General features: G+C 47.6%; 2 protein-coding genes and 1 non-coding gene across 4 annotated transcripts in view; 2 read left to right on the forward strand and 1 right to left on the reverse strand.

Moving 5' to 3' along the window:
* The window catches only part of EZR (ezrin), a 45,971-nt gene extending 33,395 nt beyond the window's left edge, over positions 1 to 12,576 (reverse strand). The window contains exons 1-2 of one of the 2 annotated variants that reach the window (XM_010800726.4): positions 12,492 to 12,576; positions 11,447 to 11,534 (exon numbers count right to left, since the gene is read on the reverse strand). In XM_010800726.4, the coding sequence (XP_010799028.1) occupies positions 11,447 to 11,458 (12 nt within the window). In that variant the 5' untranslated portion in view covers positions 11,459 to 11,534; positions 12,492 to 12,576. 2 annotated transcript variants of the gene reach the window in all.
* On the forward strand, positions 11,533 to 18,725 carry LOC132346145 (basic proline-rich protein-like). Its single transcript, XM_059889972.1, has one exon. The coding sequence runs from the start codon at positions 12,177 to 12,179 to the stop codon at positions 12,837 to 12,839; it is 663 nt and encodes a 220-aa protein (XP_059745955.1). The 5' UTR covers positions 11,533 to 12,176; the 3' UTR covers positions 12,840 to 18,725.
* Positions 12,729 to 12,790, forward strand: MIR12055 (microRNA mir-12055). The gene has a single exon (NR_162431.1). It is a non-coding gene; the product is annotated as a microRNA mir-12055 (primary transcript).
* Positions 18,726 to 24,128: the final 5,403 nt, after the last annotated feature.

Consider the following 24,128-nt stretch of genomic DNA (forward strand, 5'->3'; position numbering starts at 1 on the left):
GCCATGCTAAAACCCTGCACCATTTCTGAAATAAATCGTTGCCCCTAGTTAAGATCACACGTGCTGCAGTATTATTACTAACTTCTACACTGGGAATGGTGTTAAAGAATATTTCTCCTGTAAGGAGCTTTGATAAGGTGTACTTGAACTTGACCAAGAAGTCTTTACTTCTACCATCTTTCAAAAACAGAGACCCCAAACAATGTTTTGTTTTTTTAATCCAAGCTAAAAAACAAAAAAAAAAAAATCAGCAAACAAAATCTGCTTTGAGTAAACCAACTTCGGTTGAACTTGTGCCTTTAAATCACTTTGTTTCTGAAATTATAGGAAGTTTGTAAAAAAATAACCTCTTCAATTTATACTTTGTCACAATCAAGTATGTTACATCTGGAGCAGGATTGTAATTCTGTAGGCGGTTCCTGGACGGGAGTGAGGAGACCTGGTGGCTGCTTCTCAAGCCCGCCCACCAGCCCCTGCAGCTCCCCGCTGCTGCATTTCCTGCAGGTCTCACCTCCTCCCACCCCACCCCCAGTCCCAGCACGGACTGCACACTCATCTCTTCAAATGGCTGCTCAAGATTCCACTAAGTAATGCCCCACCCTTGAGTGCGCTCATTTCCAATTTTCAGCTTCGAGAATGCAGCTATTGAGACAATGACCTATTTCTAGTTGGGTCACCCCTTCCGCCACCAAGAAAAAAAAAATCGTGGGAATACAGAGTCATAGAGGAACCAACTGGGAACAGACAGTTCTGTGTGTTTCCAAGTCACTGCAATTCTGACCTGAGTTCTCCTTTAATAAAAGGAGTGTGGAGGGTGAGAGGGCCCAGGTGGGGTTAAGTCAGTCCCCCATTTCGTCCGAGCACCAAAGGGCTAAGAGCTGTGGTTCTCCTCTGGGGGCCAGATCCTGGGGGGATCTGGTGATTTGAAAAAGCATCTTTCCCTTCTGCCCCTACAAGGTGCTTAAAAAAAAAAAAAAAACAAAAACCAACCTTTTTATTTTGGAAAACTGGAAACATTCACAAAAGCAGAGAGAACAGAGTGGTGGACTCCTCATCCAAGACTCCTGACTCATCCACTCTACCACTTAATTTTTTTTTGCTAGTACATTTTAAGACCATTGTATATCACTTCACTTGTAAAAACTTCAGTATGTAGCCCTAATGGACTTTAAATATATTTTAAGCTTAGATATATATATAAATATATATAAGCATACACAAATACAAAACCACCATGTCCCATCATAGCCCACAATTAAAAAACTATTCCTTAGGTGGCGCTAGTGGTAAAGAACCTGCCTGCCAATGAAGGATACCTAAGAGATGCAGGTTTGATCCCTGGGTCAGGAAGATCCCCTGGAAAAGGAAATGGCAACCCACTCCAGTATTCTTATCTGAAGAATCCCATGGACAGAGGAGCCTGGCAAGCTACAGCTCATGGGGTCGCAAAACGTTGGACATGACTGAGCAACTTAATATTATTAAAGTTTAGTCAATGTTCAATGGCTCCCCAATCCCTCTGCAACTTTGTCATCTTATATTTCCAAACTGCCCTGTTTGGCCAGTTTCTTAATAAACATCAGGTTTTCCTCACCCTATCTCCCTATCTAAGTCCCACTTAAGAGTCCCACCCAAACAGCAATGTATTATGTAAGCAGATACTTGAACACCCAATGAGCAACATCCATCATTATGTAATCAAGGCAGTGAAACAGCTTGACGAGAATACTAATATATATTTTCATAAATAAAGAGGCGGTTCCAATTTAAAACTTAGGTTCTAAGCTTCTACCAAGTGATCTGTGATTCAGTTTTCTCTTTAAAAACTTAAGGAACAATGTTGGATATGTTTCTAAAACCTGTTTTACCAAAAAAAACCTATAGACGTAGTAATGGTGAAGTGAAGTGAAGTCGCTCAGTCGTGTCCGACTCTTTGCGACCCCATGGACTGTTACCTACCTGGCTCCTCTGTCCATGGGATTTTCCAGGCAATAGTACTGGAGTGGATTGCCATTTCCTTCTCCAGAGGATCTTCCCCACCCAGGGATCGAACCCAGGTCTCCCGCATTGTAGACAGATGCTTTACCGTCTGAGCCACCAGGGAAGTCCAATAATAGTACAACATGCAAAATATTATTCAGAAAGAATAAATTTCACAAAAACAAATGCTTGAGAAATGATGGAAGAATCCAAGCAGGTATTGCAAATGACCAGGTACTTATCACCAAACCTACTGTGAAAACAGGTTCCTGCAGAAATGTCACCTTGGCTCACGGTCCAATGCAATGGTTATTTACCAAAAAAAACAACAAAAAAAAAGTCACATGGTGTTGGCTAAGTCACTCTGCTTGGGGTTTCAACTCTTCAACCAAGAAAACAATCAGTGAAGAGGATACAAGTACCTGCACCTCTTGGCAAAGCCCGGATGAGAGCGGACCCCAGCTCCCATCACCCCCGTACAGCAGCTATCTTTCTCCACTACAGTGTAAGGATCTTGAAAGCAGGCATTACCCCCATCTTGCTCACCAACATACTCCCAGGACCGAAATAACCCAGCATACAGTAGCTTCTCTACTTGTTGAATGACAGATGAATTTTACGGAGGGTTGTGGTGGTATTCATTGTGGGAACAGGAGGAAAAAGCAGGCCAAAAATCTATTGCATTATTAGGCTGTTTAAGTCAGGGGTTAAAAAAAAAAAAAAAGGATGCCCACCATGAGGTATGAAAGCCTTTAATCAGATCAGAATTCACTCGTTCCAAGTGGAGTGGCCACATTTACACTGTCCTCTGTGTGACAAAGAGACCCTGCTACACACAGTTCAAGGCAGGTCCTGGGACCTCATTTCCAGAGAGGGGGAAGGGCTCGGGGACAATGAGCGGCAGGCACGCTCCCTACACACCGACCCTTCTTCCCTCTATCTGCCAATGAAGCAAGCACTTAAACGTCTCTTCCAGAAGCAGATAATGATGCCCCCACCCCCAAACCACTTGGCTTCTCACTCTGGGGCCAGGAAAGACAGAAAGCAAAGAAACAAGTTTATCTATCGCCGTTTTGCGTAGAAATAAGCAGTAAGGGGCGGACAGTAAGAGAGGGGGCTCTTCTTTAGCCAAAATTCTCCCAACTAGGGATCAAATTATAAAACCATCTAGGCTCAAACACTTACACATAGACAATAGTTAATTTTAAATGATCGGTGATGGAAAAAAAGCAACCCATTCATATAACACTCTCTTTCCAACTCAAATATCGGGTACAAATTGCTTTCTTTTAGCATATGCCAGAAACCTGTCATTATACAATGGCTGAGCAAATGTGACACAGGATACCACCACTTCCCTAGAGAAACAAGATCTGCAGAACACCAGCCTTGTTTAAAACATTACCACAGCGCCAGCCATGCCTGCTCCTTGGTGATGAAGCTCACAGGAAACGTCCACCTCAGGCCTGCGATGCACTGGACGCCAGCTAACAAAACCAATTCTTTGTACTTTGATGAAATAGTTTTAAAAATTGGAACCAATGGGGTGGTTCCATATGGATCCGGCTCCATATACTATTAGCTTTGTCATGAAATAGACAGGAAGTTACGTCAAAGGCTCAGCAATAATTACTTTTATCCTAAAGCAGGGATTGGCAAATTTTTTCAGTAACAGGCCAGACAGTAAATACTTCAGGCTTTGCAGGCCATTATTTGGTGGTTGTTGTATATTATTGTTCTTACTGCTTGGAAAAACCCTTCAAATTGTAAAAACCAATCCTGGTACCCCACAGGCAGAGGAGGCCTTTCCCTACCCCATCCTGAAGTGGAAACAATGGTTTACGATACTTGAAACGACAATCTTTTGATATAGACAGTTTTAAATTGATCATCTCTCAGGCAAAAATAGAAAAGAAAATTAGGCTGTGGGTAGTGAGTCGGACATGACTGAAGTGACTTAGCGGCAGCAGCAGCAGTGACTTCAAATCTAATAGAATGGAGAGCAAAGTCTAATGCTGCTTATTATAAAGTTTCATCCTTTATCAATAAAAGTCCGGTCAGGGTCAGAAATTTTTCATTTTGCTTACAAGGTTTGTTTTCTCAAGTATATTAGGTTAAAAGAATAATTATTATGATAACACACTTTTTTCCATTTCCTTTGAAACAGCATTACTGTTTATCCATGGGTGTTTAAACAGGCTTGGAGGATGGAATGTGAATCATAAAACAAGGAAAACAGTAGCAACCACTGCTGCTGCCTGAAATGCCCTTCTGCCTTTTGGCACTGGTGAACTCCTATGCATCCCTCAATACCCACCCGAGGCATCTCCCGCAGCTGGGAGGCGTTTCCTGGCTCTCCAGGGCACATAATATTCTGTATCTCTATTACCACACTCACCATACTGCACTGCAATTGTTTACATACCGGGCTCCCCTTCAAGGCAAAAACCTCTTATTTTTATAGTCGACACCTAGCACATAAGGCATATAATCGGGCTTCAATAAATGAGGAAGGAACCCATGTGATTTACAAGGGAATTCTGACAATGAGAAGACAGAGGATGAAAAAGAGAGAGTATTCCCTTTCACTAAATAACCCAAACGTTTCACACCGCTATTTTCCCTGAAGATCTACTGACCAACGTCACCTGGTTTATAGCAACCCAGGGTCAAAAGCCCTCGGTTTTAACTACGGGTTACACTGGGAGTTTGTAGATTATGTTTCAAGGGGGAGGCGTGCATAGGAAATTAAATAAAGTTCACAACGTTGGAAGAGAAACTGTTTGGATTTCACAAATATAAGCTTTGTCTCAGTTTACTATGATTTTTTAAACCTTTTATTCTTTTTTTTTAACTTAAAAAAAAATGTATTTGGTTGTCCTGGATCTTACTTGTGGTGCATGGGCTTAGTTGCTCCACAGCATGTGGGATCTTAGTTCCCTGGCCAGGGATCAAACTCATGACCCTGCAATGCAAAACGATTCTCTACCACTGGACCATCCGGGAAGTCCCCTGTCTCAGTTTATTTTACATAACATTCTTTTCACTTAAAAAATTTTTTTTCTTTAACTTTCACTTTACAGAGGAACAAAATAGAGCCTCACAGAAACTAAATGGCTTGCCAAAGTACAGGTAAATAGTAAATTACAAAACTATTTTTATGGCTCTTTGCATTTTTATTTTATTTGGAAAAGTTATGTACATTAACTATATTGGGATGGCCAAAAAGTTCATTTGGGTTTCTCCATAAGATGTTAACAGAAATATTAAGTATTTCACTTTAGTCAAAAGTCTCTAACTCATAGCACAAAGTTTATTTTTCTTTCTTAAAAAAGAAAACTATTTACAGAAGTCTGGAATAAGATCTTTATTCTTTATGTCAAAAGCCATAGATAGCATATTAGAAGCAAAATAAGGCAACTTTCTGGTCTCTTCAATAAATATTCCATATTTAATTAGTAGTGGCAGATGCACAGAAAGCGCTGAAATTAAAAACTAATTAATTGAGTAGTTGAATCCCAAGTGTAGTTAGTACTGAAGTTAAATAAAACATAAGGGATAATTCAAAATGTATTCACTAATTTTCAAAGAAAAGACTGAATCCTACTACTTCAGATTCGAATTGAAATGCCTAATTACTGTAAGAAAGAGTTATACTGAATTACCCCAAGAATTCCCAAAGTGTCAGATTCAAAGTTTAAGCTAAAAAAAGTAAAGAATTGTTAATTAACTAGTTGTGATATTGCTTTCTTTTTCTAAAATGCAAGAACTAGTAAAATTATTCAAAATGTTGTTAGAAATTACAATACTATTATTTAGGATGGTAATTAAAAGGAGAGGCCAGTGTGGAAGGATAGGAGAAAAAAGAGGAAAAAAGGAATGAGATCTCTTTGTTCCCAGCCATTTAATAGGAAATGTTGGCCTCTTTTCCCCTTTAAAAACAAAGAGAGCCAAAATTTGAAAGCTCGTTGGTCACTGCCAAATTAAGCTCTGCAACTGAACTCCCTGCAGAGAGAACTTCAAATCAGAGACACGCTCTGCACCATAGCTGGGCTTGCCTTTCTGCAGCCTCAGCCCCATCCAGTGATCTCCCTTTTCCCACCCTGGCCACGTTCCAAACACCAATGTCGGCCCCCGTGGCACTGGAGCTGGGACCGTGTATCTACGCCCTGAGCGCCTCTGCCTGGGCGGAGGCACTGGGATTACACTGGCCATCATGGCCCACACACAACCACCAGTATCAACCCCACCAAGACAGCCTCATGGCATTGCTGGGGCCCAAGAGAAAGGAATATATAAAAACTGTCCTTTTCCTATGAAATCATCGGTTCCCAGACTCTGGGAGTGCATCGCAGCCATCTGGGGAACTTACTTAAAGCACAGACAACCAGTCCTCCTGTCCCCAGAGATGGGGATTCAGGAGAGGGACCAGGAACCTTCACGTGTCCAGATACTCTCGAACACCCTGAAGTGAGAGTCCAGTACTAAATGAACGCTCGCGTTTAATGATGTGTGTCTACAGCGTGCATGTACACTCAGGAGAAACCTGAAGCTGCTGGACCACTTTTAGTTGATGCAGATTCCAAAATCCTACCATTGGCGAAGTCTGGTACTTGCAAGATATTATGGCAGCGGGCCATGGTGAGAATCATGAAAGAAGGTGAGTTCTTTCATCAGTCACAGTCACAAATTTATTAACATGTACCCACCAAGCTCTAGGCCTCCCCTCCCACACTCGATCCTTTTCCAGGCTCCTTATCTCAGAGGATGGCGTGAATGGCACCGCCATCCACCCAGTTGCGCGAGCTGGCGCCCTCTGGCCCAGCATAACCAGCCCATCACTGAGCCCTATCAAGGTCACCTCCGAAAGAGCTCCCAAACTCATCCTGTGCCCCCCACCCCGCACCCCACCAGGTCCAGGCGGCCACTGCCTCTCAGCACAGTGCCTCCTGCCTCCAACCTCAACTCTAACCCTAAGCCTAAACCTAACTCTAACACTAACCTGAAAGAAAGTGCTCAGTTGTGTCTACTCTTTGCAACCCCATGGACTGTAGCCCAGCAGGCTCCTCAGTTCATGGAATTTTCCAGGCAAAAGTACTGGAGTGGGTTGCCATTTCCTTCTCCAGGGGATCTTCCCAACTCAAGGATCAAACCCAGATCTCCTACATTGCAGGCAGCCGCTTTACCGTCTGAGCCACCAGGGAAGCCCTAACCCTAAAGCAAGTCTGACCAGGCCACCTCCTTCCAAGTTAAAACCCTTCAGAGCTTCCCTGGAGTTAAGCCCCCACAGGGCTGTTTCCAGGCCTTTTCCTGGAAGCCTACACTCACCTACTCTCTCCCACCACAGGGCCTGCATGCAAGTGGTTTCCGCGGGCGGGTGTGCCCCCACCTGGACACCCCTGCACTCTAGCTTCTCAAGCACAGGCAGTGCTGTTCCTGACCCCCAGCCCAGGACTCCCCTGCAGGCACAGCTTCGCACACAACTCAAGTTACCCCACGACCACTGTCTGTCCCTCCCACCGGACTGGAAATCCACGGCAGCAGGGGCTGTTTCTGCGTCTGCTCACCAGCCTCAACACCAGCATGGTAAACGAATGCTGGACAAAGGGATGAGCGCACAGACCCGTTCCCTGTGCCTTCCAGCATGACCAGACAGACAACACCGCCCAGCCCGCGTGTCTCACCAACACGTGAGAGTCTCAGCTGCCTAACTCTCCATCTGGGTGCGGTGGAGGGGGGGAGATAGACAAAAGTGACTCCACGTGTCCTCAGTTGGGGGGGGAGGGCGGGGGGATGAGGGAGGTAGAAAACATATCCCTGTTAAAATCCTTAATGGAAAAGAATACAAAGTCTCAAGAGGCAAGGGCATCTCAGAAATTATCTGACGACTCTAGCACAGGGCAGGATTCCAAACACACTTTCAGTTGTTCTACTGAAGGGAGTTGATCTACTTGTACATTAGAAACTTCCTTATCGACACTTCAGGGCTGAATGGCTAAGGCATCACGGGTGCCACTGAAAGGCAGCTCGGGCTAAACTTCTCAGAAACAGCTGAGAGCTTGGCCCTGACACAACAGCCTTTTCATCCCTAAGCCTGACTGCAGCGGCTTTCCTTCCTGCCGCCCCGTGGGTCCTCTGTCACAACGAGGAAAGAGGGTGGGGGAGCGGGGAGGAAGCAGGAAGCGGAAGGAGCCCGTGGGTCACCTTCAGTCGACCGTGGGCACACGAGGCAGGCTTCCTGAGCCACGGCCCTGAGCACCCAGTCCACGCCTCTCCCAGATGAGAGACACCAACCAGGCCAGACCGGCCAGCTGGGCAGAGGCCGTGGTGCCTTCTGGACCTCAAACCATCCTCCTTGGCTGTCTACCCGTCACAGCCCAGAGCAGCTCTGGGAAAAGCAAAACCAGACGATGGACCGCAGCCCTGCAGCGCCCGGGGGACCAGCCCAGGGGACTGAGCAAGACTCCTCAGTCGGCCTGCCCAGTTCCACACTGGCTGGCTTTTCTACTCAGCTGTGTCACACGTTACCTAAGCCTCTTTCCCTTCTGGATGGCTCCCAGGGAGTTTTCCAGGTCCCCTTCCCAGTGTCTGCCTGAGTCTGGGCTCGGGTCCCAGACTGTAAGCTCCCTAAGGACAAGATCTGTTGCAACCATCTGCGTGATACTTTGTGCCTGGCACCCAGAGACGGGGCCAAGATGCTCTCTGAAAGCAGACGTGCAGTCTTCCTAACGAGCAGTATCAAGAGAAAAAGCAGCAAATAGATATCATTTCCTTTATGTAATTGTTTTGCGAATAGAGTCACCATCCACTGACTATTCAGACACAATCAAAAATACTCTGCCTGCCAAATTCAAGGGGTCAGAGGCGGCCCAGATCCTGACTCTACAGCCAACTTTACGGTTTGCCCTTATTCCTGTTGTTAAAAATCACCATGGGAAGTCACCTACCAGAATTCTTGGTTTGGGCTTGAATAATAGGAATCGATAACTGTTCGAAGGACACACCTGCAAAGCTTGCTGATGATGCATCCACTTTAACATCCAGGGAGGGAGCAAAAAACAACAGTAACAAAAACTAGATACACTCTAACAGCCTTAGAGGGCCCATCAGCCAGTAAGCTCTTAAGGACCTGCAGGTGGCCCTCATGGGATTCACATGGACAAAGAGTTAAGTGTATTCATTTTACAAGGCAAAATCTCCAAGACCCTACTCCACCAAAAAGGTAGGAGGTAGAAACTTCCCATGGTCGACATCTGTGGCTCATAAAAGGACACCTCACAATTCCACCTGCAAATAACTGTAAAAATTACATAAAACATAGTCTTTCAGAACCTTACTCTGAGTTACTGCGACCCTAACATACAAGTAGGTTACAAGTCAAGAATGGCTACTACTATCCTTCCTGAAAGAATTCAACAACTACTTTGTCAGAAAAACATTGTTAAGTTTCTGGTCCATCATAAAGGAACTTTAAAGCCAAATGAAATGAAAACATACCTGCCCAAAGAAAGAAGAGAGCCTTAAAAAGCAAGGCCATTCCCACACACGGCACAAGGGTGGACTCTGCGGACACCGTGCCAAGTGGAATGAGCCATCCCAGAAGGACAAATGCTGTGCAATCTCACGTGAGGCACCGAGAGGAGTCAAAGGCAGAGAGACAGAAAGGAGAGGGGCGGCTGCCAGGGGCTGGAGGGAGTGGGGAAAAGAAGTGAGTGTTTAATGTGCACAGTTTCCGTTTGGAACGAGGAAAAAGTTCTGCAGGTGCGTGGTGGTGACAACTGCACGACAGTGTGCACGTACTTAATGCCCTAAACTGTACGCTTAAAAATCCCTGAGACGGTCAAGTGTACGTCATGTAAACTCCACCACTAAAAAACAAACAAAAAACACACACGCCAGGAAAAGAAGACTTTATGAGAAACAAAAGTAGTGACTGATAGGAGACGGGTATACCGACTGTTATCTGAGTGATATTTTAAAAGCTGAACTCTCAACATCTTTTCTTTAGTGAAAGCCACAGACCAGGAGCGGTAAGTTCCTGATTACTGCTCTGAGTAACCAGTACAGGGCTATGCCCGGAGTAAAGCTCTATGTTTAGGTCCGTTTTACACCACAGGAACTGTAAAGCCCGAAGGTCATGTGCCAACTACCAACTGGAAATGAAAAGAATTATTCAGTGTAGGAAAAAAAAATTGTCTGCATCGTGAATGAATCATCTTGATGATGTAACTGAGGCGAAACCTCTACTGGCTTCTCAATCTGTTAGCCTATGAACATAGTAATTTATTTAACCTAACAGTAAAAACTTATAAAGAACTCCTTTCAGAGAATCTAAAATGTGACGGTAGAAAACAAAACACATAAGCACTGACTACAGAACCAACTCGTTTGAAAAACTAGAAGGTTTCTCATAAACTCCATACGTATATGAAATTATGTATGTATTTTATGTATGGGGTGTATTTTCATAAATTTCATAGGAATCTTATTGTAATTTTCAGTGAATCCAGATATTCTCGCCACTGGGATTCAAAACTCCAAAAATCTTCAATTATCTCCACAATTATCTGGTCACCAGTTCACCTGTGTTCAAGCTGGTGTAACAGATACCACTTGCTAAGAAACGCTGGTCACAAAGAAGCTGCCTTATTCGCCCAACTTAAATGAAAGCCGTATTAAGCCCAGGCTGGCCACCATCCCACCAGAGAGACAGATTCAGGCGACATAAATCAGATTCGGGGAGAGTGGGGGTAAGAGGTGCGGGCGCAGCAGCGCTCGGGGGTCAGCTGATGTTTCGGAGGTGCGCCAGGAGCCTGATTATCAAACTCCTGGGCTGCCTGCCTTCATCTGCAATTCAAGTTCATTACCAAAGCCCTCTCCGAGATAGGAATCCTGCTGCCACCAGCAAATTCCCGGGTTAACAGAGCACGGCTTCAGTAGGATGAACTGGAACGAGGCTACCCCCAGAGAGTATCCCCTCCACCCCCCCTTTAAAAGAGAGCGCCAGGGGAGGAGTTGGGGCTCGCCTGCTCCCAGACCCGGGAAGGCAGCGGGCGCGCGCCGTGGGAAGCCACCTGCCTCTCCTGCGACTCAGGCTCCTCTTCGGGGAAGAAAACTTCCAGGTTGTCTTAGGACAGGGGTTTTCCACCGCCCGAAGCCGTCTAAAAGGCATTCGGATTTTTCTCAAAGACCCTAACCCCCAAGGCGCGGTGGCGGAGGGGGCTCGCAAACAAAAGGACCGTAGAGAGAACAGCATCGCAATCTTGTTTTCTCCAAGAGTTCCACAAAGGGATGACGAGGAAGAAAAGAGCGGAGACGATCCCCTGCTCCTGCCCTCTCGTCCGCCTAGAACCTTATTCTACCCCCTCCCAAAAAACCCCAAAAGCCCCAAACCTCGCCCAGATAACTCCGCTTGAAAATCGTGCTCAACACATCCCGCCCTGCCCACACACACCCGAGAACTTACCGGTTTCGGCATTTTCGGTTCTGGACGGGTTTTCTCGCCTTCCTTGGAAACACGCTCTCCAGCAGCAGCTGAAACGCCCTTTCCCGACCTGCAGGCGGAGGAAGCCCTATGAGCGTGCCCAGCAGTCCTCCTGCCGCTCCCGCCGCCGCCGCCCCGAGACTCGGCGCCCGCCCCGCGCTGCCGCTTAAGAACCCGCCGGGCGGGCGCCGGAATGAGTCACCGCCCAACCTGCAATTACCGCGGGCCCGGCGGGCCCAGCGCCGAGGGGGCGGTGGGGGCGCGGCGCCGGGGGGCGGGGCGCCGAGAGGCGGGGCGTGGGCGGAGCCATACGCCATGGGGCGGAGCCGGAGGCGGGGCCCGGGCGGTGGGAGCGCGGCGTCGGGGGAAGGAGCGCAGGGGAGGGGTGTGGCCAGGGGCGTGGCCCTGCGGGGGCGGGGCGCGGGGCGCGGGCGGCGGGGAGCTCAGAGGAGAAGACAGGAGGGGAGGGGAGGAGCGGGGCGGGGCCGGGCGGGGCCGGGCGGGGCAGCTGCTGGCTAGGGGCCTGGGCTGCTGGGAGAGGGCCGGGCCGGGTCGGGGCCGGGGGAATGGGGGGCTGTCTGCCGAGGAACTTCTCGAGGCGCCCCGGAAGCCCGCGGGATCCCAGAAGACGGCAAGTTTCACTTTGTGAAGCAACCGTTTGCCCCAGGGCTGAAACCGCAACCGTCAACCCTTTGAGAAATACTTTGTGAAAATGGTCCCCGCCCGGACGCGGGCGCGGGGGGCCGGGGGCGCGTTCACGCAGCCCGGGCTCCACCGGCGCTCCGGGAGAAGGGCCCGAGGGGCCAGGCTGGGGCGCGGGAGGTCGCGCGGCGGCCACGCGGGCAGCCTCGGCTCCACCTGCCGCGTGTGTGGGCCGCGCCAGGGTCCTGCCGGTCCTGGGCTCCCGCGCCCACTGCCCCGTCGGCCGGGCGTCCTGCGCCGCCACACCTGTCGTCCTGTTCCGGCCCCTCCGCCGAGCGCGCGGCGCGAACCCCGCTCCCGCCGACCCGGGCCGCGCCCCGCTCACCCGCGGCTCCTGCAGAGGACGGCTGCGCTCCCCGCGATCCGTGCGTCCGAGCAGTGCACCCGCGGCCCGCGCTCCCGAGAGTCCCCGGCGGGGCGGGGCCCCGGGGCCGCGCCCCTGCCCACCCCGCCCGGCCTGCGAGGTGCGGCTCGCGGGGAAGATGGCCGCGGGGACCCGGGGAGGGGGCGCCCCCCGCCTCCCCCACCCTCGGAAAGACCTCCCCTCAAGACTTCTCTGCCCTTCTCCTCGCCCTCGGAGAACTTTGCCGACCTTGACTCAGCTCCCGAGGGTGGAGGAGAGGTGCGAGACCGTCCCGCGGTGGACCGAGGGAGTGCAGGGATGTGTAAATAAGCCTGCTGGGGCCGGAAGGCTGCCGCCGCGGAGGAGCGGGGCCTCTCGGGGTGCGGCCGTCCCCGTGGTCAGGTCATTTTGTCGTCCTCGACCCCGGCGCCGAGACGGGATAATTTTTGAGAACCGGGGACCTGGGCTGCTGTGTCTCCCCGCGCACGTGGCCGCCTCGGCGCTCTGATTCCGCGGAGATGATGGGCACAAGCATTAGAAGGCGCTCCATAGCCCAACGCTCTTGGTTAAAGGACACCCTTGTGGCCTCATTTGACTTGATTAACTCAAAGTTTATGGGGGGGGGGGGGGCGGAGGATAGAGAAGAAATCTCCTTAGAAATTCTGAGAATTTTTTTTTTTAATTTTGTTTTTGCAAATGGTTCTCAAAAGGATTTAAACACACACACGGACCTTGGTGGCCATTGGGATTTGTTGCGCAGCGATTAAGAGAGCTAAGGAGAGCACCGGTTCTCAAAGCCTGCTTCCCAGACTAGCAATAACAGCATCACCTGGGAACTCGCAGAAATGGAAATTCACAGCTACTTCCCAAAACCTACAGAATTAGAAACTCTCCGCCTGGGGCCCGAAGTCTGAATCTTAAAGCCCTCCAGGTGATTGTGATGTAGGCTAAGGGTTGAGGCCAGAGATTTTCCTGAATTCCTTTCCTGGTCTAACTCCCTATTTGAGTTGAATAAGTTATTTAACACTTTACCATTTGTAAAATGGCATAATTATGGCACCTATTTCATAGAGTTGTTATGAGGATTTAAGGAGTCAAGGACTTCCCTAGCGGTTCAGACGGTGAGACCCAGATTCCATCCTTGGGTCAGGAAGATCCCCTGGAGAAGGGAATGGCAACCCACTCCAGTAGTCTGGCTTGGAGAATCTCATGGACAAAGGAACCTGGTGGGCTATAGTCCATGGGGTCACAAAGAGTTGGACACCACTGAGTGACTAGCACAACAACAATGAGTGGATACATATAAGATGCCTAGAACAGTGCCTGGCACATAGTAAGAGTGCAAGTCTGTCCTGGTACAGAGAGCAACTAGTGACTCTGGGCAAACACTAAATGGTAAGAGTCTCTTAGGCGATGGCACCCCACTCCAGTACTCTTGCCTGGAAAATCCCATGGATGGAGGAGCCTGGTAGGCTGCAGTCCATGGGGTTGCTAAGAGTCGGACACAACTGAGCGACTTCACTTTCACTTTTCACTTTCATGCATTGGAGAAGGAAATGGCAACCCTCTCCAGTGTTCTTGCCTGGAGAATCCCAGGGATGGGGGAGCCTGGTGGGCTGACATCTGTGGGGTCATACAGAGTCGGACATGACTGAAGTGACTTAGCAGCAGGATAGAGATACTAGTAGGACCCACTTCATGGGATTGTAGGGATTGAATGAGGTAATGTGTGCAAAGTGTTTAGCACCATTCTGGCCTCTTAATGCCTATCCTCTCTTTGGGATGGACTGCTTTAGGGATAGCCCTTGTCTCCTATGACCCCTTCCCCCACCCCTAGCTGCAGGTCCAGGGCATTTCAGACATCCAGGTGAGTAGGGAGGCCTTTTTTGAGATTTGGTCCTCTATTTGGGCAGGTCTGTTCCCTCTGAAAAAGGAACTTTTAAGAAGTGAAAATGTAAAGGGAACTGCATTAGTAAGGTAACTGAAAGGTATTTAACCTAGTGATAAAACTTCAGGTTGGACATGTCATTCCTCCCATGCTCTATCTCCACCTCTTATCACTGCCTGGAGCCTTGTTAGTCATTTTCGGTCCCCAACTATACTGATAGGATATGCCTCTAATTTTTTTTTTATCTCACCCAGGTTACAGTATTTTGTTTTAACTGGATGTTTGAAATAGCAGTAGCCTAATACCTTCTGGAGCATTTCTACACTTTACCCTTCAGGGGAATACTAAGAAATGAACTGACCTGTGGCAGTGTTGTAAAAATGAAAAAAGATCACAGGTTTTAGAAGCACACAGAGCCAAGTAAATTCTGGTTCCAGCTCACAAACTGCTCACTTTGGGCAAATCTCTTAACCTGACTGAGCTCTTACCTCTCCATCTGTAGGCTGGAGATAATGTTTATTTCATAGTGTTCTTGTGTCACTGAGTCGTACAATGTTAGCATTCAACTAACTCAAAGGCAACTTCTAGGTATAATTTTATGGCATAAGTTAAAATAGTACTTTGTAAATCAACTATATTTCAATTTAAAAAAATCTACATGGGGAGGGAGGAGGGTTCAGGATGGGGAACACATGTATACCTGTGGCGGATTCATTTCGATATTTGGCAAAACCAATACAATATTGTAAAGTTTAAAAATAAAATTTAAAAAAAATCTACAAATAATGCTGGAGAGGGTGTGGAGAAAAAGGAACCCTCCTACACTGTTGGTGGGAATGTAAATTGGTACAGCCACTATGCAGAACAGTATGGAAGTTCCTTAAAAAAAAAACTAAAAATAGAGCTACCATATGACCCAGCAATCCCACTCCTGGGCATATATCCGGAGGAAACTGTCATTCAAAAAGATACATTCATTCCAATATTCGCTGCAGCACTATTCACAATAGCCAAGACATGGAAGCAACGGAATGTCCATTGACAGACGAATGGGTAGAGGACACGTGGTATGTGTGTATGTGTGTGTGTTTATGTGTGTGTATATATTTGTGTGTGTATGTGTTCAGTTCAGTTCAGTTCAGTTGCTCAGTTGTGTCCGACTGTTTGCGACCCCATGAATCGAAGCACGCCAGGCCTCCCTGTCCATCACCAACTCCCAGAGTTCACTCAGACTCACGTCCATCAAGTCAGTGATGCCATCCAGCCATCTCATCCTCTGTCGTCCCCTTCTCCTCCTGCCCCCAATCCCTCCCAGCATCAGAGACTTTTCCAATGAGTCAACTCTTCACATGAGGTGGCCAAAGTACTGGAGTTTCAGCTTTAGCATCATTCCTTCCAAAGAAATCACAGGGCTGATCTCCTTCAGAATGGACTGGTTGGATCTCCTTGCAGTCCAAGGACTTTCAAGAGTCTTCTCCAATACCACAATTCAAAAGCATCAATTCCTCGGCACTCAGCCTTCTTCACAGTCCAACTCTCACATCCATACATGACCACAGGAAAAACCATAGCCTTGATTAGATGGACCTTTGTTGGCAAAGTAATGTCTCTGCTTTTGAATATGCTATCTAGGTTGGTCATAACTTTCCTTCCAAGGAGTAAGCATCTTTTAATTTCATGGCTGCAGTCACCATCTGCAGTGATTTTGGAGCCCAAAATAAGAAAGTCTGACACTGTTTCCACTGTTTCCCCATCTATTTGCCATGAAGTGATGGGACCGGATGCCATGATCTTCATTTTCTGAATGTTGAGCTTTAAGCCAACTTTTTCTCTCTCCACTTTCACTTTCATCAAGAAGCTTTTTAGTTCCTCTTTACTTTCTGCCATAAGGGTGGTGTCATCTGCATATCTGAGGTGATTGATATTTCTCCCAGCAATCTTGATTCCAGCTTGTGTTTCTTCCAGCCCAGCGTTTCTCATGATGTACTCTGCATATAAGTTAAATAAGCAGGGTGACAATACACAGCCTTGACGTACTCCTTTTCCTATTTGGAACCAGTCTGTTGTTCCATGTCCAATTCTAACTGTTGCTTCCTAACCTGCATACAGATTTCTCAAGAGGCAGGTCAGGTGGTCTGGTATTCCCGTCTCTCAGAATTTTCCACAGTTTATTGTGATCCACACAGTCAAAGGCTTTGGCATAGTCAATAAAGCAGAAATAGATGTTTTTCTGGAACTCTCTTGCTTTTTCCATGATCCAGCGGATGTTGGCAATTTGATCTCTGGTTCCTCTGCCTTTTCTAAAACCAGCTTGAACATCAGGAAGTTCACAGTTCAGTATTGCTGAAGCCTTGGAGAATTTTGAGCATTACTTTGCCAGCATGTGAGATGAGTGCAACTGTGTGGTAGTTTGAGAATTCTTTGGCATTGCCTTTCTTTGGGATTGGAATGAAAACTGACCTTTTCCAGTCCTGTGGCCACTGTTGAGTTTTCCAAATTTGTTGGCATATTGAGTGCAGCACTTTCACAGCATCATCTTTCAGGATTTGAGTATATATGTGTGTGTGTATGTGTGTGTGTGTGTGTATTCTTTTTTATGACTGAATAATATTCCATATAAAGAATGAGAAATGATGCCATTTGCAACAATATGGATGGATCTAGAGATTATCATACTAAGTGAATTAAGCCAAAGATAAATATCATATGATATTGCTTATATATGGACTCTGCTGCTGCTGCTGCTGCTGCTAAGTTGCTTCAGTCGTGTCCGACTCTGTGCGACCCCATGGACTGCAGCCTACCAGGCTTCTCCATCCATGGGATTCTCCAGGCAAGAACACTGGAGTGGATTGCCATTTCCTTCTCCAATGCATGAAAGTGAAAAGTGAATGTGAAGTTGCTCAGTCGTGTCCAACTCTTCGCGACCCCATGGACTGCGGCCTACCAGGCTCCTCCATCCATGGGATTTTCCAGGCAACAGTACTGGAGTGGGGTGCCTTTGCCTTCTCCCAATCAGGAGGTTAGGATTAACATATATGCACTGTTATATATGAAATAGGTAACTAACAAGGACCCACTATATAGCCTATAAGGGAGAAGAAGCTGAAAACGAAGCTGAAAAGTGTATATATATAAACTTAATTGAATCATTGTGTTGTACACCTGAAACTAATGTGATATTGTAAATCAACTGTATTTCAAAACAAAAGTATAGAGACAAGGAATGATCGCAAAAATGAATGGTCACTACAGAAATTGGAAAATTATATCAATAAGCTGAATCAACTATTAAAACAGCACATCATATTTTGCATATACTTTCCTTATGTCTTACATTACTGAAAGCATTAAATCTTATAGTACATGTTACTTACTGTACAGGTTTTTATCTCCCCACAAAAACACTTATACTGTATCTTATGTTTTAAAAGGACTTTCCAAGGGTAACTTAATTTCACCTATGTTAGAACCTAAGCCCCTCCCCAACCACTGCACCCGCACTTCATCCCCGCAACTTACACACAAGACTGAACTCCATGGAATCTATGCCAGTTGCTTTGGACTGTAATGCTGAATCAGGTGTGCCTTAGACTCACTAATGGATCCTCCTCCAGAAAACACGGGACAGTAAGTCTCAGGTGAGCCCGGGGATCTTGCCTTTAACAAGTCTCCAGGTGAGCCTGGAGAACCACTAACATAGGATGTGGCAGGAACTTGACAAATGGCACTTACCTTGCCTCACCCTTCACCCTTCTTTTGTGAAGTTATTCCCCTGGTTTGTAAGTCATGGTTTTGTTCACATATGATAATCAGTACCGTGGAAGGAAGTGAAAAATCCTGAAGCCAGGAGTCTTAGATACCATTCCCTACTCTCTTTAGACTAGCTATTGACCTGGTACAGCTTGTGCTTCATTTCAGGGTTTCGGTTTTTCAGCCAGAGGAAGGAAATCATACATCTACACGTGAGCCCAGCTGAAAGGCTGTTTGTTGCTAAATTGCTCGGAGTTATTCAGGCAAGGTGACAGGAAAGTGAGTTAGGGTGGCCCTCTCAGAGGCTGTAGACACAGACAAGCAAGAGATCTGTCTGCACAGAACATCCACTTCTCCTGGTCCCAGACTGCCCGTCAGCCACCTTGGAACCTGTCTCCATGCTGGTGCCAGGCTAATCTCAACCAAGAGCAAGCTCACACATAGCGTGACAGTTTCTAGCCCCTGTTACTTCTAAAGAACAGTCAGTAGGCAACAGGGAAATAGACTACCCTTGGTGAAATAAGGATTTGTGTTATCTGGCAGGACTCGATAACCTTGGGTGAAAATTCAGGACAGTAGGTGAAAGAGCGTAAGAATGAGTAAGTACGGCCTGCAAGGTGGTCACCCTGCCCTGTGCCTAGAGATCATTTTGGTAAAGAATCTGCCTGCAAGGCAGGAGGCCCAGATTCAATCCCTGGGTCAGGAAGATCCCCTGGAGGAGGCTGTGGCAACCCACTCCAGTCTTCTTGCTTGGAGAATTCCATGGACAGAGAAGTCTGGCCAGCTACAGTCCATGGGGTCGCAAAGAGCTGGACATGACTGAACAGCTAGGACACACACACAGGACAGTAATCTAGAAGACGCTTGGTACAGTAATCTAGGAGGGATGGCACTGTTTATGTAATCTGAGTCTGCTAATAATTCTGTCCAGCAGGTGTTCTGTTCTGTTTCTTTGGCTTACTTAAAACCTTGCGTAAATAACCTTAGTAGTCTTTATGTAAAAGAGTACTAATGACAGCACTTGTTTGACTAATAAAACCCCACATGTCATAGCGTCTTTTATTGTTAGTTTTCTTGTATTTGATCAATTTAGGAGTTTTTTTTTTTTTTTTTTAAGTTTCCAGTTTACAGCCATGTTGTAAGATGAAGCAATGGACAAGGAGGACCTTGAACATTATCTACTCAGATACCCACGTTTAACAGAGAAAAGAGCCCCACAGAGGTTCAACTGCCTACATTCCTACCCAAACTTCTCTTGTCAAGACAGCCCAGGGACGGCGTCTTGCCAAATCAGCGGGCCAGACTGCTCTATCTGATCTTACGCCTCTCCAAGCAGACTTGGATACGTGGAGCACGCCCGGGGAACATTCTCCTCTTGGGGTTCTTTTTGCTCCTTGCCCCCCCTTTCCTGGTTCCTCCCCGAGGCTGGCTCTCCTCCCTGTCACTCCTCCCCCAATCTCTCACTGCAGGCGTAGCCCGGAGCTCAGGTGACTCAAAGTTCATTCCTTGCCCTTTATCTATGGACCCTCTCTTCCCAGGTCATCTCAGCTGCTCCAAGGCTTAAATGCATCTCTAGCCCCAACCTCTCCCCTGAGCAACAGTTGTGTACTTCGTGTTTCCAGTAATCTGGATTTTTTAAAAACTACCCTCCTTCCAACCTTCCCGTTGGCCCTGAAGCTAGAGGTCAGGTTGAATTCCTCTCTTTGCCTTGACCCCACTCCATCCTCTGTGCTTCTGATCCAACAGCCCCATTTAAGAATATATCAGATTGAGTCCGGAGAAGGCAATGGCACCCCACTGTAGTACTCTTGCCTGGAAAATCCCATGGATGGAGGAGCCGGGAGGGCTGGAGTCCATGGGGTCGCTGAGGGTCGGACACGACTGCGCAACTTCCCTTTCACTTTTCACTTTCATGCATTGGAGAAGGAAATGGCAACCCACTCCAGTGTTCTTGCCTGGAGAATCCCAGGGACGGGGGAGCCTGGTGGGCTGCCATCTATGGGGTCGCATAGAGTCGGACACGACTGAAGCGACTTAGCAGCAGCAGCAGCAGCAGATTGAGTCTCTCTCCTGCAGTGAATTTCACAGTAAAATGCAGACCCCCTTCCTTGTCCTCTTTCTTGTCTTCCTTGTCCCTGGGTGGTCTGGCCCCTTCCTGCTTCTCCAGCTCTGTGTCCCTTCCTCCCCATCCTTGATTTCCCCCAGCTGCCCACCTCAGGGTTCTCGTCCTTGAGGTTCCCTCTACCTGGAATGTGCTTCCCACGTCTCTGCCAGCCTGGCCTTTCTTAGTGTTCCAGTGTTTTGCCCAAAAACTCCTTCCTCTGACAGCACTGTCAGCTCCCCAAGTGGAGTGCTGCCCCTGGGATCACTCCATGCCACTTTACCTGATCTACTGTGTTGAGAGCACTTGGCATTCTCTGCTGTAGACTCGCTTGTTTGTGTCTTTTTTTTTCTGTCTCTAGCACAAAAATCGAAGCTCCTGGCTGTCTTAATTCATTGCTTACCCTCAGCAGCTAAGACTAGCACCTAATGGTTGTTCAATAAATAAATGAAAGAATGAACACTGCTAGTTAGTACAAAAGCCAGGTTACATTACTCAGATTAGTTTTCCTTCCAACATACCACACCATCTGCTGGATTGCCGACCATGGAAATGGCTCACTAACCTAGATGTCAATTGTTAAAAACACCACTGAAATCTAGATGACAGGAGGAAAAAGAACACATTAAAAAAAAATCCATCTGTTTATAAACTTTCAAGGGTTCTCTTAAAGTTTCAGTTCAGTTCAGTCACTCAGTTGTGTCCTACTTTTTGCAACCCCACGAACTGCAGCATTCCAGGCTTCCCTGTCCATCACCAACTCCTGGAGCTTACTCAAACTCATGTCCATCGAGTTGGTGATGCCATCCAACCATCTCATCCTCTGTCATCCCCTTCTCCTCCTGCCTTCAGTCTTTCCCATCATCAGGGGCTTTTCCAATGAGTCAGTTCTTCGAATCAGGCGGCCAAAGTATTGGAGCTTCAGCTTCAGCATCAGTCCTTCCAATGAATATTCAGGATTGATTTCCTTTAGGATGGACTGGTTGGATCTCCTTGCAGTCCAAGGGACTCTCAAGAATCTTCTCCAACACCACAGTTCAAAAGCATCGATTCTTTGGTGCTCAGCCTTCTTTATGGTCCAACTCTCACATCCATACAAGACTACAGGAAAAACCCCAGCTTTGATAGACCTTTGTCAGCAAAGAAGTGATATCTCTGCTTTTAAATATGCTGTCTAGGTTTGTCATAGCTTTTCTTCCAAGGAGCAAGCATCTTTGAATTTCATGGCTGCAGTCACTGTCTGCGCTGATTTTGAAGCCCAAGAATATAAAATTTGCCACTCTTTCCACTTTTTCCTCATCTATTTGTCATGAAGTAATGGGACCATATGCTACAATCTTAGTTTTTTGAATGTTGAGTTTTAAGCCAGCTTTTCACTCTCCTATTTCACCCTTTTCGCTTTTTGCCAGTAGGGTGGTGTCATCTGTGTTCTCCGTAGTGACTCTTATATCCCACTGAGCATTGAAGGTCTGAATCCTAGAGATCTGACATGTACCCTGGAGAACTGGAACTTAACAAAAATAATAAAGCTGTTTGCCAACAGGGCAAACAAATGCTGTAGCAAGTGATAGATGCTACCTGACCCAGCTGACATTACTGAATGGCAGAGGGACTCACTCCAGAGTGAACTCAGCTGTATCACATCTTGAGCAACGCTTTAGGCTGAAACATGGACCACATTCTTCATTTGACAAATATTTACCGAGCTCCTACCCCTTGTCAGACGATTAGCTATAGGGGGAGCCAAACAGATGAAACAAGCCCCCAAAGTTTACACTTAATTAAACTTGGCCTTCAGCTGTTTGGAGTTTACCAGATTCTCCATGAATTTCTATGAACTTGGCAGCGTCCCTTGGACAATGTGAAATTCCAAACCACTTCCTCAGACTGGGTCCTCAAGTGACACCACTCCCCCCCCAACAATTTGATTCCAGAATGCCTGGATGGCGGGGTGGCAGAGCCCAAAGACAGCTGTACGATCTGAGCTGAAGCCTACTCCGCCGTTAGCCAGGCCTGTGGGCACATCACTTCAGAGTACACCCTAGACACAATGCTGGCATCACAGGGCGCTGGGCTGGAGGAAGGTGGTCCCTGCAGAGGCATGGTGGGCCAGCTGCCCCTGCTTCTGCTCATGACTGTTCCCACACGGGAGTGTGGGCCCTGTCCCGCCACACGTCTAACTTTAAGGAAAGTGTGAAATCCTGATTTTCATATGAAATTTCCCAATTTTAAAATATTGGCAATGTTTTTTTTTCAAAACACTATGCAAGCCAGACGAAACCCGCCTGCAGGCTGGGCATGCGCCTTCCCCCTCTAAAGGCCGGCTTTATTGTCTGTGTTCACAGGAGCTCAACTTGAGCTGCGACACCCCATTCAGCTCCCTGGCACTGCCACTGTGGGAGTGCTCCTGCGCTGTGGCCACGCTGCTGGCTGGGGCTGCTCCGTTTGTGTGTGTGTGTGTGTGTGTGTGTGTGTGTGTGTGTATGTGTGTGTGTGGCAGAAAACACACAGACTGGCCCCAGGCCCTGCCACACAACCTTTGCATCCTGAACACACACTAAATGCGTTCTCAGGGGTCACACTTTCCATGTTGGGAACTGTCACAGCTGGGAGCGCAAGGTCATACACCTAAGGGAAGCTGGAAGAAGTCCCCGGCTTTGTAGTGGACACACCTTGAACGAGGGGTCGAGGCTTGTCCTCCCCGTGGGCCTCCATGTACATTGCCCTGTGCAGTCCTGGGCTTGCCCCCCAGCGCCACCCTCCCTTCCACCCTCCTGCACACTAACTCAGCAAGAACCGGGGGCTTCCAGCGTCTGACCTTTTCTTGCTGGAGGAGTGTGTTTTGCATCTAGACTAGTGATGCCCCCACAGCCTCAGGACTGCGGACCTCACCGGCTGCTCATCGCCTTGGCTGCAAAATGGGAGAGACGACCTGGAACAGCACCCCGTGGTTTGAATTAGAATGTTCGTGCGCTCCCAGAGCTCAACCACATTTCCCAATAGTGGCTTTATCAGCAAGCAAGCTCTGGGGTTTTTTCTCGGCAGTTTCAGACCTGGGATGTGCAGAGAAGCGATTTTATTCAGCGCCTTCAAACTGCAGCCTAGGCCTCTAATCTCTCTGCCCCAGGCTGTTCCATGAAAGTTGAAAAGAATGATCATCCCTCAAGTGTCATTTCAGTGCTGTAAATTTCCTGCTGCCATTCTCTTTATGCTTCCTGAAACAAATGAATGTGTCCTTTTATTAAAGATTTCAAGGTGCTCTCAGCCAGCAAGGCTTTTTATCTAGACGGTTTTCATCCCCGCAGTATCTGAAGGAGAATCTGGGCTCTAGAATGCCTCCCACACCCTTTCCCCATTTTCCCCAAGGGGCTTGGAAACTCATCCTTCCTCTCCTGTAGCTGTTGTTCAGTCGCTCAGTTGTGGCCGACTCTTTGCAATCCCGTGGCCCACAGGACGCCAGGCCTCCCTGTCCATCACCAAATCCCAGAGCTTGCTCAAACTCATGTCCACCGAGTTGGTGATGTCATCCAACCATCTAATCCTCTGTCGTCCCCTCCTCCTGCCTTCAATCTTTCCCAGCATCAGGGGCTTTTCCAATGAGTCGGCTCTTCACATCAGGTGGCCAAAGTATTAGAGCTTCAGCATCAGTCCTTCCAGTGAATATTTAGGGTGGATTTCCTTTAGGATGGACTGGTTTGATGTCCTTGTAGTTCAAGGGACTCTCAAGAGTCTTCTTCATCACCACAGCTCGAAAGCGTCAACTCTTTGGCGTTCAGCTTTCTTTATGGTGCAGCTCTCACATCCATACATCAGTTCAGTTCAGTCGCTCAGTTGTGTCCGACTCTTTGCGACCCCATGAATCGCAGCTCGCCAGGCC

Source organism: Bos taurus, chromosome 9 (genome assembly GCF_002263795.3).
Source record: "Bos taurus isolate L1 Dominette 01449 registration number 42190680 breed Hereford chromosome 9, ARS-UCD2.0, whole genome shotgun sequence".
NCBI lineage: Eukaryota > Metazoa > Chordata > Mammalia > Artiodactyla > Bovidae > Bos > Bos taurus.

What these genes read in the sequence shown, in the direction of transcription:
- LOC132346145 (XM_059889972.1), top strand. Translation starts at nt 12,177, where the DNA reads ATGGTCCCCGCCCGGACGCGGGCGCGGGGGGCCGGGGGCGCGTTCACG.